Genomic DNA, 20,644 nt, shown 5'->3' on the forward strand with positions numbered 1-20,644 from the left:
GTTCTAGAGCTCTTGGAATTGAGGTGATGCAAAACTTTTTTTGATGTGTGTATAATCTGCATCAGATCACTTTTCTTAATCTTGCATGTGGAAAGTTTCTGTCGCATTTAGAAAAGCAATCATCTGAGTAATTTCCCAGTCTCTTTGTCAGCATATACTTCACAACAGGACCATAATCGTTCCTCCACTGTCAAAAAGCTGACCACCTCACAGTAACATTCACAAAGTGTACTTTTACAACTTTAAACACTGAAAGTAGATGGTCATCATTGTATAAACTCATTCAAAACAGTTCATAAAATTGTTTTTAATCTGAAGAGAGATATGTACAATAATATGCAATAATTTACTGTATAAATTAGTACATTATATATTAAGAGTTCTCTACATTTTGTTTGATCTTTTCCTGAATGAGGTTTGCAACAGCTGCTGATGGGTCCTTTTTAAAACTGGGGTCGTGAAGCAGCCTCTTAAAACTGGCAACATCATGTAACCTGTAAGTAAAATGTTGTAACACTATTATTACTTGAAGAGTAATATCATAGGATATACACTATCTACTTCAAATCTCCAGAAACCAACTTTTTATCCAGAATGTATATTACATTAACTATTCAGTGGCAACCTTCACCTGCAAGCATACTTGTAACTGTGTCATCTATACCCAGTCCGTAATATATATATATACACACACACACACACACACACACACACACACACACACAGTGCCAACAAATCACCAACAACACCTTTAGTACGTTTTGTGGTAAGTCACACTGACCAGTTTTCAAGAAAAGGAACTCCATCTCCAGAAATGCACGGCTTGGGTACTGGAGAGCATTGAAGCCTGAGCTAGATATGCCTGAGAGAGATAAGTAATGTGGAACACCACATTACTTTAATAAACTCAATATGAGTAGCACATCGCACTGTCTACATTACAAATGGGTTTCAGACAGCATACCTCCTATGTCAACACAGAGAGAGCCTACACTGGCAGTCCTCAGCCTCATGCACATGAGATAATATGTGTGGTTGTCTTTGAAGTATTTCAATCACTCTGCAGACTTGAGCAATAAGATCCTCTGCTGTTTTCCAGGTGTCATACACCATATTCTTCACACTACACCACAGAAAATAATCAAGAGGTATCAGATCTGGTGGCCATGGTGGCCATGGACCTGGTCTAACTCTACCAGTTGATTGATTGGGAGATGCAGTGCTGAGGTGATTCTGTACATCGACATCAGCGTGCATTGAAGCTACATTGTGTTGCAGCCATATGACCATATGAATATTTAGTGGCACTACATGCAATTGCATAGGCAAAACATCTCTAATACAAATGAGGTACATCTGTCTTGTTAGCCTTTTTGGCAGCAGATATGGCTCAATGATATGGTCACCAATTATCTTGGCCAAAATATTAATACCAAACTGTGTTAGTGGTTTTGAATCAACCTTGCATGTGGATTTTCATACAGCAAAATATGCATGTTTAGTATGCTGTCTCTAGTAAACGTGCGTTCATCTGTGAATAACACCAACCAAGGGAATTGTGGCTGGAGTATGCATTATTGTAAATATCAGTGCGCAAACTGTACCTGTCGTGGGTAGTCCTCCTCCTTGCTGCAGATGGTATGGATGGAGTCATTGTTCATGGACAACATGCCACTTGGTACTTTTAACTGTGTGCAGCACCTGTGCCAGCTGCCTGGTGCTGGTGGTTTGGACTTCTTTGAATATTGTCAGCACATCCGCCTCCAACTGTAGTGATTGAGCCACATCACATTTCCATGCCTACCAGGGGACAAACAGTACACTGGGGTGGGGTACATCTTTTTTGGAAAGATGTTTCATGTACAATCTTGCAGCAGCTCACCAATCACAATCCACTTTGTCTTACGCAAGGATTGTGTCAGTTATTTCTGTAGCTGTGTACTGGTACATGTCACGCTGCTGTTAATAACATTACTGCATTGGCAGACCAAACAAGGTCCACAGTAGGCTGCACACAAGGGCTGTGTGGAGGAATGTAGCATATGCACAGAAATGTTATTAGGCTCATGTTATCCATCCACAGAACACACATGGCTAGAGTGCTGCATACCTTCTGCATTAAGACACCAAAAATAAATCAGAACAAACCATACCAAAATTAATCAGAACAAACCACCACAATCACTCATTCTCAGACTCTGACGCTATCTATCACCCAAGCCCTGCATTTCCAGATACAGAATCTTTCTTGAAAACCAATCAGTTTTCCTTCCTGCGCAACATACTAAGCATTGTCAAATCCTCTAGCTTACATACATTTTAGCCTGTCCTATCTGCCTATGTGTTCACAATTTGGAGAGGGGGAGGGGGGGGGGAGTAAGAGGAGGCACTTGCTCCCTACAGGAAAATGTGCACAGGTGGTTCTTTTTTATTTATTTATTACAGAATTTTCACAAATTTATAGCAGTGATTATCTGTGACTCCACTATACTGCAGATATAACACAGCTGAGCACAGGGCGAAGTACAGTGCCTTCAGCAATCACAATAAGTCTTATTTTTTATTGGTTGTCACATTGACGACAGGAAATTATGCCAGTTCCTTGGTACAACAATAGTTTCAGTGTCCTTCTGCAATCAAGATGGTTGAAAATCTTTGCAGAACTGTGCCGATATAGTGACCTCAATTTTTTCTCTGTCACTCCTTTGTACAGCCCTTACTGAGCTGCAGAAAGGTAGCAGTTCGGCACCCTGATGCAGAAGATACATAGCACACAACATGCTTAAATGATAATTACTGATCATTCGACATACAATGATTTTTATGTAATTCTTCTCAAATTTAGTTTGTGAGTTATGACACATTTTCAAACTAACTGAATCAGTTATATCAAGAATGATAATTTTAGAATCTTGTCCATTCTTACAAAAATGTCTATAGATGCTCATCCTTTCTTCTATCAGCTTAAAATTGTTATAGACAGTTGCCTAGCAATTACCGTTATGTGGAGACCACACTCAAATTTCATTCCTCAGGTTTTAAGTGATTCTGAGATATTATTTCAGTTTTGTGGTGACAACCGTGTATTAGCCGTATTTTGCATGTGCAATGCTTGCCACCAAGCCACTTATGAAACAGCAAGATGGGGAGGACCCACCCCTGCTCAACAAAGCCAATAAACTTCCACATGTGTCAGATAGTCCTGATGCAGCTTCACAACTAGCAAAGAGCACAGTCACAATTACATCCATCACTGAAAATGAACATCACCAGCAAAAGATAGGAAGCATTGCTAAAAATTTCTATGAACAGTATGATGCTCGCCCTTACAATGTATTAACTGAAAGAACACATAAAGAGAGAATCAATGAGAGATTACCTCTGATGGCTACAGGTTGGCTGATATATGTATAAACTAGATCTGCAGAACTCAAACATTAGTGTTATGTAAATTACGTAATCGTGTTGAAATCAAATTATTGACAGCAGCAGTTACTCATTATATGATTCACAATAGGGAACTATAAAAGAAGTCGTCATTGAATCGTCAAAAGAAGAAATAAAGGAAGCCATCCAGTGTGAATATCCAATACTCCAACTCAAATGGTATATTAACAAAGTCAAGGGAAACTGACAGACTCCCTGCCTAATGTGTCTTATAAGCATCAAAGTGCAGAGACTTTGTGTAGCCACCAGAAATATCGCGGGACGCGCACATTGGCACGGCGCGTCACGGACGGTAGTTGCCGCAAGTAGAGTCCCGTCCACCAGAGGGCACGTGAGAATTCGGACGCGACCTCTGCCAGCGTAACAACAAGAACAACAACAACTCCAGCAGCACGGGCCGTGCCCAGTGAGTTAACATCGGGAATGCCTAGGACACAGTCCCGGTCTACGCTAAGTGAAGTGCGACGTAACGTGAACAGTTCTACTACACTTTGTGTGTGTATATATGGCATATGCTGTTCTGTTGACTCATATGTGAGTACTGATCTGTAATCCTTCAACTGCCTACAAATGGTCCCCTAGTAAACAATGCCATAGTATGAAATGCTGTGCTACCTGCTCTGGGCTGCATGGCATTATTGAGTGTGACAAGTACACACCTCCCTTTTGTGTCCATTGCTCAGGAGGGCATCTGTCTAACTCTACAGTGTCTCCAGAGTATGCCTGATGGAAGGAAATTAAACAGTGCACAGAACACAAGCAAGTAGACCCAAAAATAAATTTCATAACGTACACAAACAGTCACAGAAAACTTGGCAGTGTCCCAGACATCTGTACACTCCTGGCCCAATGTAGCTAGTCACATGACACATGCAGACACCATGAAACGACTAAACAAGTCAGACGCTACAACAAACGATGCATGTTTTACCAATGTCACAAAGTTATCACATTTTTAACAATTCAAGAGGCAATACTGAGGAAAATAGGACTCCAGTGGAGACAGTAATGTAAAAGAGTACATTTGGTACCAGTTAATATGTACAAAAGAACTCCAGTGGGAAATAACTCACAGCCGAAACAGCCCCACAGGCTTCAGAAGGGCTCGATTATTCTGAACAGCATAATACAAGCTATTTATCATATAGTAATACATGTACTAAGATAGATAGTGGGTATTAAAACTACTACTTGCAAAGCTGTCAAGTTGCAATGAGAAATATCCTTCATTAATGGTAACTAGTTCCGGATACAACATCCTCAATCAAACCATTGCATACAAACAAATTACAATAAATATTTCAAACTTTCATTTAAAATTAACATTTACACAACCAGAGGATACAGTTAATGCTTTTATGAACAAACAGTCATGTACCTTAATCGTTAACTACTGAAATGCAATAGCCATAACCAGCAATCGTAAGTAATGTGTACATATTATCTACAAAACACGACCAATGTTACCTGTCAACTGCACTAGGACTACTGATACCTGAAAAAGCAGCTCTCAAAGGTAAGCTTGTCAGAGGTCGCTAAACGTGGCATGAGAACACATGCATGCCCTGAGGTGCACTCTGCTGACTACCCTTACAATGATATTATAACATAAGTTTGATCACATAATAGATTTTTGCTTTTGAAACCTACTACTAATTAGAATCTACAAATAAATCACAATTATTCATCACACATAAAATATCTTACAAGCAATAGTTGGCTAGAGTTTACAGTGCCATACTATGGCACAACTGTAACCACATAATAAATGTTAAAAACAAAATGTCATTAGCAATGGGAAACAAATACAGACCTCCACATTACAGCGTAATCTGTATCCTAAATATAAGTATTATAAAAACCAATAGCCGATTTACGTACACAGCGGCATAGTACGGCGTAACTAAAATGACATACCAAAATGCTTAGAACTTACTAGATAAGCATGAAATCATAAAACAGCAAAAATCTTTCACTTACAAAAAGTCATTGAAATGAGCAACACCTACGGTGCCCTACAGTTTGGCATGTTCAAAATCCCACAAATTCATTATTCATATTAAAGCTCATGATCAATCATAATTAAAGTGGGAATACTCCCTATAGTGAGTCAAGTTTACGTATGTACACCTTAATGTCCTAATGATCCAGATTTAATAAAAATAAAATAACAAATTAAAACTTCCAACCACTGTTAAGTAGTGTTACATTACAACCAAAAGCAGTGGTCATGCGACACAGATCTAATGAAAACTGTACATACATCCTACTTTCATTTTTCATTTTTCACTACTTTTTTTTTACTTTTCACTTATACAGGTACACTTGTATACTTGTTATATGTATTCCCTTGAACAGTAAGTCATCAAAAGTTCAATTTCACATAGCTGCTCTCGTGGACACTATGTACAATCAAACTTATCATTAAACCAGATGACATTGACCATGAGCAAAATGTAGAACAAGAACAGACTTGTAGAATAAAGATTCCAACACTGGTAAGCAGGGCTACTACAAGAATTTTATTACACGGGTATTAAATAGCAATGGTCATACAACATGAACCTAATGGGAATTGACCATACAATCTATTTTCTTTTTTACTTGTTATTTTTTTCTTTTTTATTATTATATATTTCTGACTTCACCCCTCTGAACCATTATCCCCTCAATTCCTTCCAATACAAAACTGGTAATGCTTTGATGTCTCAGAATGTGTCCTATCAAATAGGGGTAACACAGAAGCACATTTAATAATGAATAAGAAGATAGGAATGCAGGTAAGCTGCTATGAACAACATAGTGAACACACTATCATACCCAAGACAGAAGCAAAGCCAACACCCACCACAGTAGTATAAGTTTATAGCCAACTAGCTCCACAGGTGACGGAGAGATTTAAGAAATGTCTGATCAGATAAAAGAAATTACTCAGATAGTGAAGTTTAAGAATGAAAGTTGTATACGTGGGAGAGCCCTGGAGACAACAGAAGTTTCAGATTGATTATATAATGGTAAGACAGATATTTTGGAACTGGATTTTAAATTGTCAGACATTCCCAGTGGCAGATGTGGATTCTAACCACAATTTATTGGTTATGAATTGTATGTTAAAACTAAAGAAATTGCAAAAAGGTAGGAAAGTAAGGAGACGGGATCTGGATAAGTTGAAATAACCAGATGCTGTTGAGAGTTTCACACTGACTAGAACAAGAGAAAGAAATACAGTACAAGATGAATGGGTAGCTTCGAGAGATGAAATAGTGAACATCACAGAGGATCAGATAGGTAAACAGTCAAGGCCTAATAAAAATCTCTGGATAATACAAGAGATACTGAATTTAATTGATGAAAGGACAAAAAATTTACACTTATAAAAACAAAAGACTATGGAGATGAACAAAAAGTGTTGTACACGCATGCACTCGAAATGACCACACAGCCATTCCGTATCACATGCACTCTCACATAACTAAAACCAATTATGAGGGAAGAGAGCTAATCAAGGAATTACAACACAGAGAAAACAAAACACAGAAGAACTAAAAGAAAAGCACAGGGAAATGCGATTGACTGACCACTTACAAAAATCTAGGATGAGCCAGCCACCCTTTGACACATTAAGAACATCTCCCTAAAATCTTGTTAAAAACGTTGGACAATTTACAATACTTTAAAACCCTAACCACAATTATTTGATCATTACATAAAATAGACAGCAGATCAACCGGTACATCCGCCGCAGTCCGCTGATCAGCAAATAAAATGCAGTCCAGCCACTCGTCTTCCCATCGACATATAACTTTGTACCTCAACAGCAAGCTGATGGCATGCAGGGGGGATAGCGCACCGAAATACCAGAGGATCACGACATGCGTCCTTGGCTGTTCAATCTGCCCTGTCATTCCCCACAATTCCAATGTGCCCAGGTACCCACCAGGAAGACGTCTCCTTCCCCAGTCATTGTAGTTGTTGGAGGGCATCATGGATATTTTGGGTTACTGTATCTGCTGGGTACAAAAGTTGGAGAGAATAAAGGGCACACAGAGAATCTAAGCAGACAAGAAATCTAACACCAGGAGAATGTCTCATCTGCTCCAGTGCTTGCAAGATCGCATAAAATTCTGTGTCGAAGATGGTAAATTCTGGAGGCAGTCTGACATTGAGGAAATGATCCGGGAAAATAACAGAGCAACCAACTGAGTCCCCATCTGTAAAAACAGCTACATGGTCGTGGTACTCAGATAAAATACAGAGAATATTGCATTAAAAACAGAAGCAGGAGTGCTCTCTCTCCTGTACTGCACCAAATCTAAAATCACTCTGGGCCTCTCCAGTAACCATGGCGGCAGGCGGTTAAAACCCTGGATTTGGGGTCGTACTGGATCCACATCGAGTGACTCCAGCAAATGCTGCACACGGATCCCAAATGGCATCATGGCTCATGGACAGTTGGAAAAAGGGTGTTCCAGAGGTGGATGAGCAACAGTATGGTGTGTGGGTGACGTTGGAGCTGCAAGGAACTTACAAGCCTGACGCACCATGAGGAGCTGGCGCCAGATGGTAAGTGGCCATTCCCCCACCTCAGCACAGATACCTACACTCCTGGAAATGGAAAAAAGAACACATTGACACCGGTGTGTCAGACCCACCATACTTGCTCCGGACACTGCGAGAGGGCTGTACAAGCAATGATCACACGCACGGCACAGCGGACACACCAGGAACCGCGGTGTTGGTCGTCGAATGGCGCTAGCTGCGCAGCATTTGTGCACCGCCGCCGTCAGTGTCAGCCAGTTTGCCGTGGCATACGGAGCTCCATCGCAGTCTTTAACACTGGTAGCATGCCGCGACAGCGTGGACGTGAACTGTATGTGCAGTCGACGGACTTTGAGCGAGGGCGTATAGTGGGCATGCGGGAGGCCGGGTGGACGTACCGCCGAATTGCTCAACACGTGGGGCGTGAGGTCTCCACAGTACATCGATGTTGTCGCCAGTGCTCGGCGGAAGGTGCACGTGCCCGTCGACCTGGGACCGGACCGCAGCGACGCACGGATGCACGCCAAGACCGTAGGATCCTACGCAGTGCCGTAGGGGACCGCACCGCCACTTCCCAGCAAATTAGGGACACTGTTGCTCCTGGGGTATCGGCGAGGACCATTCGCAACCGTCTCCATGAAGCTGGGCTACGGTCCCACACACCGTTAGGCCGTCTTCCGCTCACGCCCCAACATCGTGCAGCCCGCCTCCAGTGGTGTCGCGACAGGCGTGAATGGAGGGATGAATGGAGACGTGTCGTCTTCAGCGATGAGAGTCGCTTCTGCCTTGGTGCCAATGATGGTCGTATGCGTGTTTGGCGCCGTGCAGGTGAGCACCACAATCAGGACTGCATACGACCGAGGCACACAGGGCCAACACCCGGCATCATGGTGTGGGAAGCGATCTCCTACACTGGCCGTACACCACTGGTGATCGTCGAGGGGACACTGAATAGTGCACGGTACATCCAAACCGTCATCGAACCCATCGTTCTACCATTCCTAGACCGGCAAGGGAACTTGCTGCTCCAACAGGACAATGCACGTCCGCATGTATCCCGTGCCACCCAACGTGCTCTAGAAGGTGTAAGTCAACTACCCTGGCCAGCAAGATCTCCGGATCTGTCCCCCATTGAGCATGTTTGGGACTGGATGAAAGCGTCGTCTCACACGGTCTGCACGTCCAGCACGAACGCTGGTCCAACTGAGGCGCCAGGTGGAAATGGCATGGCAAGCCGTTCCACAGGACTACATCCAGCATCTCTACGATCGTCTCCATGGGAGAATAGCAGCCTGCATTGCTGCGAAAGGTGGATATACACTGTACTAGTGCCGACATTGTGCATGCTCTGTTGCCTGTGTCTATGTGCCTGTGGTTCTGTCAGTGTGATCATGTGATGTATCTGACCCCAGGAATGTGTCAATAAAGTTTCCCCTTCCTGGGACAATGAATTCACGGTGTTCTTATTTCAATTTCCAGGAGTGTATATGGGACTGGTCCGATAAGCACTCGTGGCCAGCCGAATCCCCTCATGATGGACAGTGCCAATAGCATGCGAGTAAGAGAGCCTTGCTGATCCATACAATGTGCAACCGTAGTACAGCCGCGAATGAACAAATGCCCGATAAAACTGAAGGTGATGTGCCCTGTCCACTGCCCAAGACCTGTGGCTAAGGCACTTGATGATGTCCAGTGCCTTCAGGGTTCTGGCTTTCAGGTTCCACAGGTGTGGTAACCACGACAACCTGGAGTCAAAAATGAGGCCCAGAAACTGCAATGTGTATGTACAATGTATGATGGTGTACCCATATTCAAGGCAGGCAAATTAAAAAGACAACGAGAACGATTAAAATGAACACACACACACACTTATCTGCAGAAAACTGAAAACCTGTCTTTGCAGCCCACTCCTCTGATTGCCGCACTGTAAATTGTAACTGACAGCTCGCCGTTGCAACACTGGAGGAGGAACAGAAAACAGCAAAGTCTTCTACAAATAAGGAGCACTGCACAGGACTCCTTACCAAAGATGTGATGCTGTTGATGGCTATGGCAAAGAGAGTAACACTTAAAACACTTGGGTCCTAAAAAACTGCTGAGACAGAAAAGACAGTGTGAAGACGGGGAGGTGGCCACGAAAGGCCCACTGGTGCAGTTGTGCAAGAACACAGTGTCTCCAAGTAGTATCGTATTTCGGGGTGCACTCAGCCTTGTGATGCCAATTGAGGAGCTACTCGACCGAATAGTAGCGGCTCTGGTCACAGAGAACCATCATAACGACGGGGAGAGCGGCGTGCTGACCACGCGCCCCTCCTAACCGCATCCTCAGCTGAAGATGACATGGCGGTCAGATGGTCCCGATGGGCCACTTGTGGCCTGACGACGGAGTGCTAAGTAGTATTGTATGCCTTGCTTATATCAAAGAATATACTGATATAGTGATGCTTACAGAGGAAATCCTATTGAATAGCCGCCTCTAGGAAGGGCAGTTTGTCAACAGTGGACTAAAATCTTCGGAATCCACATTGGAGAGACTAAGGAGTTGCCTGGTCTTTAACAACCAGACCAGATGATGGTTAACCATTTGCTCCAGGGTCTTTCCTACACAGCTCATTAAGTGATACTACAATAACTACTGGGCCATGTGCAGTCCTTTTGTGGTTTGAGGAGAGGGATCACAAAATTGCCTCCCTCCACGAGTTGGGGAAGTTGCCTGTCTGCCATATTCGATTATAACATTTGAGGAGGATTTCCTTTGATGCCACCAGCAAATGTCGAAGCATGCAGTACCAGTTTTGGTCGTGACTGGGTGCAGTGTCAAGAATCTCAGTCAGTACCGATTCGAGCTCCCACATGGAGAAAGGGGAGTTGCAGGCCTCAGAACTGTTGGACCTGAAGTCCAACTTTTCCCTCTCTATAGTCACATAATAGCGATGAAACACCAGATCCTGGCTTGCATTGGCAGCAGTTTACACAAAATGTTTGGACAGCATCTGTCCAATGTCTCTGGATGTTGTTTGGAGGCACCTCTGTTTCAGCAATGCTGCTATCAGTAAACGGCTGTGTTTACCAGAAATCCTCTGGATGGCTTGCCATACTTTTATAAAAAAAGTGGAACGATTGATGGAGTCCAGGAACGCTTGCCATGACCTTTTCTTACCCTTCCAAATGATGTGTTCAGGCTTGGCCCTTGCGACTCTAAAGGCCCTAAGGTTGTCTGCTGTCTGTCGGCATTTGAAATGTCAAAGAGCCGCACACCTTTCTCAGATCACGGAATGGCACTCATCTCTCCACCATGGTACTGGTCGCCTCCTAAGATGACCTGATGACTGTGGGATGGAAAAGTCAGTGGCAAAATGGATCACTCATGTGATGTGCCCCACCTATCTTTGGACATTGTAGCAGTGTTTGAACACAATCAGCTGGCTGAAACACATCCAGTTAGCCCTGCTGACCATCCATTTTGAGCCATTTAGTAGGTGAAGGCAGATTGGGAAATGGTCACTGGAATGAAGGTACTCAATGACCTCCCACTGAACAGAGTTGGCGAGGGCGGGAGAACAGAAAGAGAGGTCGATGGCTGAGAATGACCTAGTAGCAGTAGAGAAATGTGTGTGAGTACCCGTGTTGAGGTTGCACGGCTTGTGAGATGTCACGAAGCCCTCCAAAACCCAACCCCGAGGGCAAGTATTGGTCAAGCCCCACAGGACATCATAGGCATTGAAGTCTCCCAAGAGGAGGAATAGTTGCGGGAGTTGTGCGATAAGATCCGTGAGGACTGCAACACCTTTCTTGGTCCTTTCCCCCAATAGGTCATCCTTGCGGTACAGCGTATATTCACACAGGGAGATCTGTATCACTGAAATGTGTTTCTTGTAAACAAAAGCACAAGGGACATGCCTGTGCTAGGAGTTTCAGTTCCTCCACATGAGTCCTGAACCCATTCATGTTTCACTGCAGTATGGAAGCCATGTCATTGGTGTAATTTTAATTTACGCCTACCTTTGCACCAGGGACATGAAGCACTTGAAGAGTTAGGGGGAGTGGAGGGGCTGCCTGGATCCAAGGCATGTAACTGTGGTGTCACCGCCAGACTCCAAACTTGTTAGGTGGTAGCCTTTAAATCAGCCGCAGTCCGTTAGTATACGTTGGATCCGTGTGTCGCCACTATCAGTGATTGCAGACCGAGCGCCGCCACACGGCAGGTCTAGAGAGACTTCCTAGCACTCGCCCCAGTTGTACAACCGACTTTGCTAGCGATGGTTCACTGACAAAATACGCTCTCATTTGCCGAGACGATAGTTTAGCATAGCCTTCAGCTACGTCATTTGCTACGACCTAGCAAGGTGCCATTATCAGTTACTATTTATATTGATTCATGTACCGTCAAGACAGACGTTCTTCATTAACGGATTAAAGTTAAGTATTCCACCAGCTACGTCCGTTTTTCTAAATTCTAATTTCCTTGTCCTGTTCCAGACCTCACGCCAGCCTGCGTGAGCTAAAACGCATGCCTTTCGGCCTCCTCTAGTAACGCGGTGTTGGCTCTCCTGTCAACCAAAACAGTAACTCAATGGTATCCTCCTCATTAGTCAGACGGGAGAGAATGACTTCTGGCAGCGCTTGGGACAGCTTTTGACCCGAACGTTGTGAGCCTTTCCCTGCACCCTGTCCCTACAAGGATGAGGCGGAAAGTGGGTGTTGAGAGGCACTCTGCTTTTCTTGTACCTTCTGGATGCTCGCTGCGGAACTGTTGTTGGTCTTTCCTGGTGCAGCTGCCTGGATTGCTTTGTCCTTACTCTTTGTCTCTTGACACATACACGTGCAAATACAGGTGCATGTGGTGGATACAGTACAGGCACACTAGGCATTGTCTGTGTCAAAGTGTTGCCTTGGGAATACGTTTTTGCACCATGGAAGAATACAAGATGGTAAAGATGGAGGGTTTCGTCACCTTATATTCTTTTTTGGCTTCAGCATAGCGGATCTCTTTGGTCACTTATATCCTGTATTTTGTGTTCTTCAGCAATAACAAGGCATTTTTGGCTCCAGACTGGGTAGTTCCCAGAGCAGTGGATGCACATTGCCGGAGATGGGCAGTCAGTCCCAGTGTCATGAGCAGCTTTTCCACAGTTCCTGCTGATCGCTTCACCTCCACAACTCAAGGTTGTACGGCCAAAATGCTGGTATTTATAGCACCACATAGGGTTTGGAATGTAAGGCTGAAGGAATCCCGCCATAAGATGTTCAGGCAGTGTCGGAGAATTGAATGTGACAATGAAAGTGGCAGTCTTTTCAGTTGCTCCATTATTCCTCTGAGTTTGTTGTTTCACATCGACGATTCCCTGGGATGCCCATTCTTGCTTCAGTTCTGCTATGTCTATGTCCATGATATCTCAGCATGTGACAATGACTTTAGTGGAGTTGAGAGAGGTGTGAATCTCAACAATGACATCATAATCACCCAGTTTCAGTGATTTCTTAAGGTCTTCCTACTTTGACCTGTTAGTTTCAACCAACAATGAGCCGTTACGCAATCGTTTTATAGATTTCAACGTTTCAGCAACGCCTTCCAAACCCTTATGGATATAAAAGGGAGACACTTTTTCAAATTTCCCCTCATTCCTCTTTACCACCAGAAACACATTGTTATTCATGACTAATGAGCCCTGTTACTGCAGTCCAAAGTATTCTTATTATCAGGAGGACCAGCCCATCTCATTCTTTTGGATGAATGCCTGTGAATACTTCCAGGCGGTACACCCTTCCCACTGGGAGGAGATGATGATTCCGATGGTTCCATCTCGGTTCCACGAGCAGTTAGGGAAATAAGGGTCCACTCAGACAGAGCCACGCGTGCCTGAGTAAGCCTTATACAACTGAGATGTGGCAGTTTGCCCCAGAGGTTGCCTGCTAATGACTGTTCCACAACAACAGCCATGCATCTCATCAGCATGCAGCACACCTTGAGATTGAGGGCTTTTTATAGAGGTTTATCCCATCCTCACGATCCAGGCGGCCAACATCCCTGTTCCTTGAGACACACAATGTTCCTCTGCCTAGCTGTGTGGTGGTTGTTGAAGCATGCCTAGAGCTTATGGTGACAGGGGACTGGTGGTGCTTACCAGTCCCCAGCTCAGGAACCCCAGGGTCACCAACCCCATACCCAGCAAATCAATGCTGAGCCCCTGAGGGGTCTAAAAAATAAGACAAAAAGTGCAAAACGACTAAACAGGAATAGCTAGAGAACATGGCATATTTCACTAGGGAAAACACAGATACCACCTATAGGAAAATTAAAAATGTCTTTGGGGAAAAGAGACACAGCTGTATGAATATCAAGACCTCAGGTGGAAAACCAGTCCTAAGCAAAGAAGGGACAGGTGAAAGGTGGAAGGAGTATATAGAGGGTCTATACAAGAGAGGTGAACTTGAAGGTAATATTACAGAAATGGAAGAGCTCGTAGATGAAGATGAGATGAGATGAGAGATATGATACTGTGAGAAGAATTTGACAGAGCACTGAAAGACCTAAGTTGAAACAAAACTCTGGGGTTAGACGATATTCCATCAGAATTTGTCCTTGGGAGAGTCAGCCATGACAAAACTCTTCCATCTCCTGTGCAAGATGTATGAGACAGGTGAAATACCCCCAACTTCAAGAAGAATATAGTAATTCCATTGCCAAAGAAAACAGATGTTGACAGGTGTGAAAATTACCGAACTATCAGTTTAATAAGTCATGGTTGCATTTTACTGATACAAATTCTTACAAAAGAATGGAAAAACTAGTAGACGCTGACCTCAGGGAAAATAAGTTTGGATTCTGAAGAAATGTGGGAACACACGAGGCAGTACGGAAACTCCAACTTATTGTAGAATATAGGTTAAAGAAAGGCTGGGGGGTTGGGGTTGATTTCGGGGAAGACGCCAAACAGCGAGGTCATCGGTCTCATCGGCTTAGGGAAGGAAGGGGAAGGAAGGTGGCCATGCCTGTCAAAGGAACCATCCCGCATTTGCCTGAAGCGATTTAGGGAAATCATGGAAAATCTAAATCAGAATGGCCGGACATGGGATTGAACTGTTGTCCACCTGAATGCAAGTCCAGTGTGCTAACCACGGCACCACCTCACTCAGTAAAACAGATAAGAAAGGTAAACCTATGTTTCTAACATTTGTAGATTTAGAGAAAGATTTTTACGATGCTGACTGGAATACTCTTTTAAATTCTGAAGGTAGCAGGGGTAAAATACAGTGAGCAAAAGGCTATTTACAACTTACACAAAAACCAAATAGCAATTATAAGATTTGATGGGCATGAAAGGGAAGCAGTGGTTGAGGCAGGTGTGTGACAGGGTTGTAGCCCAACCCCGGTGTTATTCAATCTGCACATTGAGCAAGCAGTAAAGGAAATAAAAGAAAAATTTGGAGTAGAAATTGCAGTTCAGGGAGAAGAAATAAAAACCTTGAAGTTTTGTGATGACATCATTATTCTATCTGAGACAGCAAAAGACTTCGAAGAGCAGTTAAACGCAATGGACAGTGTACTGAAAAGATGGTGTAAGATGAACATCAACAAAAGCAAAAGAATGGTAATGGAATGTAGTCAAATTAAATTGGGTGGTGCTGAAGAATTGGATTAGAAAATGACACACTTAAAGTAGCAAATGAGTTTTGTTATTTGGGCAGCAAAAATAAAGGATGATGGCTAAACTAAAGAGGATATAAAATGTACACTGGCCCTGGTAAGAGAAGCATTTCTGAAGAAGAGAAATTTGTTAACACCAAATATAGATCTAAGTGTTCAGAAATCGTTTCCAAAAGTATTTGTATGGAGTGCATCTATGTACGGGAGTGAAATATGGATGATAAACAGTTTAGAGCAAAATCTGTGGCAAAAACTAACTAGAAGAAGGGGTCAGTTGACAAGACACATTCTGAGGCATTAGGGGATGACCAGTTTATTATTGGAGGGAAGTGTAGGGGGCAAAAACCGTAGAGGGAGACCAAGAGATAAGTACAGTAAGCAGATTATAAGCAGATTCAGAAGAATGGAAGTTGTAGGTGTTATCTAAGGATGACTAGGCTTGCACCAAGGTAGAGTAGCACAGAGAGCTGCATCAAACCAGTGTTTGGACTGGAGACCGCAACAACACTTTACTTTTCACTTATGCAGGATGACAATCCATATTTCATTTTCATATTCTTCACAAACAGTGAGTCATCAAAAGGCTAACTATATATACATTGGCACTTACGTACAGAAGACATACAACACAGCTGGTCACTAAACCTAGAAGATCTGGCTATGTTAGAATTCCTTTTTGAAGAAAGTGAAATATGCACCATATCTGAATCAGACAGTTCATTAACCAGCTTATCTACTTCCTTAATCTTACTCTTACGGATCTCAAATTCCTCCAAAGTGTCGATCTTTAAGCCCTTAGAGGCACCATGCAATCTCTTCATCATCTTATGCTACCTAGGTGACCCTCACAACACAAATGTTGACCAAAACTGTTAGCAGAGGCAAAATGTTCCCTGAAACCAGCTGTGAAACATCTTCCCATGACCGATGTAAAATTTATTCCAGGTTTTATATTTCAATATGTGGATGCAATATACATCATATTTCTTCACATTACTGTTCCTTCCCTTCTTTCACAATCTATTGCTTAACCTATACTTCAAAAGCCCACCCATTTGAAACACATCTGAAATCTCTTTGGAAAAGCTGATATAATTTTTCCTGTTAGAGGCCCACAGCAGTGTAGTGTCATAAAAATTTTCTCCTCTTGTAGAACTTTAGCCTATTTATGTCTCCAATATATTTGCATGACAAGATTAATCTTATAACCGTTGGCCACTGCTACCTGTTTGATAATACCAAGTCGATTCTGTACTTCATTCTCCTTAAGAAGTAGCATGCAAAGACATGTAACTATCACATGAAAAAGCCTTTCTGTGTGGCACCAGATGGTTAGAATCATTCCCAACTATCCCATCAGTGTGAGTGTGGGTTTGCAAGATGTTGTGAAACCTAATCCATATCCCTCCCTAGTCACAGTCAAATCAAAAATAAAATATATGCTTGAGAGAGAAAATGATAATAAAATAATTTATGTCAGTATGCTGCTGGTTAAGAATAGAATGTAAGGCATATAATATTGCTTCCTCTTCTCTGATTAGAAGAACAGTGCCATTCCCATACCATTTATAAAAGACTATCTGTCAGACCAACCATGGATTGTTCACGAATACCTTCATTTCCATGTCATTTATGAAAATATCAGCCAACAAGCCAAAAAGGAAATTTATCATCACAGGCCCTTCTCTCTGCTGGTAAACTTTCTCATTAAACTCAAAGAAGTTTTACTCTAAACTGACTTTGAGAAGATCAAAAAATTCAACAATTTCCCCCATACCCACAGAGCCGTTACATGTTAAGTTTTAATAAAACAATTATACACATCTGTTACTCTTTTATTTCATCCCACAACATGTTTTGAGAGCTTATGCTCTCATCTTCAGGTGGAACAATGATATTGCACAACATATTTGCTAGCTTTGTTATGGTTTCATTTTGCTACAAAAATGTATAACAGGCATTTATTAGCATAACATGGCACTCAGATTATAAATTTTAAATGGTGAAAGAGTTACTTACAATCTGTTCCAGTGCACAGAACCCTGTGCTTCATCATAAATGTACATTTTAACTTAAGTTTTCTCACAGAAAACGAACCAATAACATAAAAAAATGAAAGATCATAACAATGTAAAGATACAGTGTCTTGCCTCAGAGATCATTCATTACTACGAGGGCAGTTCAATAAGTAATGCAACACATTTTTTTTCTCGGCCAATTTTGGTTGAAAAAACCGGAAATTTCTTGTGGAATATTTTCAAACATTCCCGCTTCGTCTCGTATAGTTTCATTGACTTCCGACAGGTGGCAGCGCTGTACGGAGCTGTTAAAATGGCGTCTGCAACGGATGTGCGTTGCAAACAACGGGCAGTGATCGAGTTTCTTTTGGCGGAAAACCAGGGCATCTCAGATATTCATAGGCGCTTGCAGAATGTCTACGGTGATCTGGCAGTTCACAAAAGCACGGTGCGTCGTTGGGCAAAGCGTGTGTCATCATCGCCGCAAGGTCAAGCAAGACTGTCTGATCTCCCGCGTGCACAGCTGTGACTCCTGCAATGGCAGAGCGTGTGAACACACTCGTTCGAGATGATCGACGGATCACCATCAAACAACTCAGTGCTCAACTTGACATCTCTGTTGGTAGTGCTGTCACAATTGTTCACCAGTTGGGATATTCAAAGGTTTGTTCCCGCTGGGTCCCTCGTTGTCTAACCGAACACCATAAAGAGCAAAGGAGAACCATCTGTGCGGAATTGCTTGTTCGTCATGTGGCTGAGGGTGACAATTTCTTGTCAAAGATTGTTACAGGCGATGAAACATGGGTTCATCACTTCGAACCTGAAACAAAACGGCAATCAATGGAGTGGCGCCACACCCACTCCCCTACCAAGAAAAAGTTTAAAGCCATACCCTCAGCCGGTAAAGTCATGGTTACAGTCTTCTGGGACGCTGAAGGGGTTATTCTGTTCGATGTCCTTCCCCATGGTCAAACGATCAACTCTGAAGTGTATTGTGCTACTCTTCAGAAATTGAAGAAACGACTTCAGCGTGTTCGTAGGCACAAAAATCTGAACGAACTTCTCCTTCTTCATGACAACGCAAGACCTCACACAAGTCTTCGCACCCGAGAGGAGCTCACAAAACTTCAGTGGACTGTTCTTCCTCATGCACCCTACAGCCCCGATCTCGCACCGTCGGATTTCCATATGTTTGGCCCAATGAAGGACGCAATCCGTGGGAGGCACTACGCGGATGATGAAGAAGTTATTGATGCAGTACGACGTTGGCTCCGACATCGACCAGTGGAATGGTACCGTGCAGGCATACAGGCCCTCATTTCAAGGTGGCGTAAGGCCGTAGCATTGAATGGAGATTACGTTGAAAAATAGTGTTGTGTAGCTAAAAGATTGGGGAATAACCTGGTGTATTTCAATGCTGAATAAAACAACCCCTGTTTCAGAAAAAAAATGTGTTGCATTACTTATTGAACTGCCCTCGTAGCTTACACTGAGGACAACAGATGTGTATAACAATTATAAAATTGTTTCACTCCTTACAACAATTTGTTAAAAGTATTAATACTGCAAATACATGGCGCAATGACACATAATAGTAGCCACAAAGAATGCAGCAAAGGTTGACAATAATACGAAAATTACAATAGCACAAAAGGTAAATAGTTTATTAGAAAGAGAACTCAATGGCCCCAAACAGTATTTTTAAATCCAACAATAACAGCAAAACAGTCAAAATGATTAACAGTGAACTAACATAACACAAAGCAATAGCAACAAAAGCAGACAAGGGCTATACATGGTGACTACATGAACAAACTCATACTGAGAAAGAAAACACTAGAATTCTTTAACAAAAACAATTTTAAACAGATAAAGAAAGACCCAACAGACAAATTCCAAGCTGAGCTCAAGGTATTCTTAGAGAAAACTGACTTCTTACTTACTGAGGAGCAGAAATACCTATGTATATCCATGAACCCAAAAGCACCACAACTGAGATCACAGTTAAAGCTTCTCAAGGATGACAGAACCTGTGAGACTTAGTGTTAACTGTAGAAACAGCCTAGGCTATAAGTTGACACACAAACTAAATGAGATTCTGATGAACAGCTACATATTTGAAGTAAACTACTGCTATAGCAAGAACAAACTCGATTTACGGAACACAGTATTTTATACAGCAACACGTAAGAGACAATGAAGCACAGGTTGTGTGTAGTGCTGAACACACTGACTGGGCAATAGCAATACCGGTTACAGAATAGGCCGAGCATTCACTTGTGGTAACTTAAATAACACTGTTTCTTTGGTGGCTCATCAGAGCATGCCATGATGCTGACCCAGGTGGTCTCTATAAGTGGACCTAAGAACAATCTCTGAAATCATGAGCATCATGAGTGAAGGTACATCAACTACACTACTGGAAACAGTTATACTTTCGAACATGAGCTACTAAACACTCTTCCTATTCCTGACAAGTGCCAGATGTTATCACTTGATGTCACCAATTCATACACAAACATTGCCATGGATGAAGCAGTGGAGGTTATTCAAAAGCTTATAAAACACAAAAAGCTACCAGTAGTCGAAATACACTGCTGGCCACCGTAAATGCAACACCCTGAAGGAAGCATCCGAATCGAGCGAAATTTACACCATGGGTTTGCAGCGATGAGATATGCAACTGATTAGAATTTCAGCGCAGACGCACATCACGCGCGCCTGTGGCGCCACCTCATAGCGCCATTTAAGGCTTGGCGATTTCGACGAGTGTACGTTCGGCACGTGTGTTTACCTTGTGGTTGTTTCACAAGACGATCAGTTACGCATCGTAGACAACAGCGAACATCTTTTGATCAAGTATCCGAGTTCGACAGAGGAAGGATAGTGGCTTACCGAGATTGTGGATTATCATACAGAGAAATCGCTAGTCGTGTTGGACGAAACCAAACAACTGTAATGCGGATATGTGACCGTCGGATGCAGGAGGGTA

The 20,644-nt window shown here is 42.8% G+C and overlaps 1 protein-coding gene across 1 annotated transcript in view; it reads right to left on the reverse strand.

Annotated features, from left to right (window-relative positions):
* Positions 1-287: 287 nt before the first annotated feature.
* LOC126260227 (ribosome biogenesis protein SLX9 homolog) overlaps positions 288-20,644 on the reverse strand; it is a 97,916-nt gene continuing 77,559 nt past the window's right edge. Inside the window, exon 4 of the mRNA XM_049957530.1 lies at positions 288-494. Within this exon, the coding sequence (XP_049813487.1) occupies positions 374-494 (121 nt within the window). The 3' untranslated portion in view covers positions 288-373. The remainder of the gene's footprint in view (positions 495-20,644) is intronic.

This window comes from Schistocerca nitens, chromosome 5 (assembly GCF_023898315.1).
Source record: "Schistocerca nitens isolate TAMUIC-IGC-003100 chromosome 5, iqSchNite1.1, whole genome shotgun sequence".
Taxonomy (NCBI): domain Eukaryota; kingdom Metazoa; phylum Arthropoda; class Insecta; order Orthoptera; family Acrididae; genus Schistocerca; species Schistocerca nitens.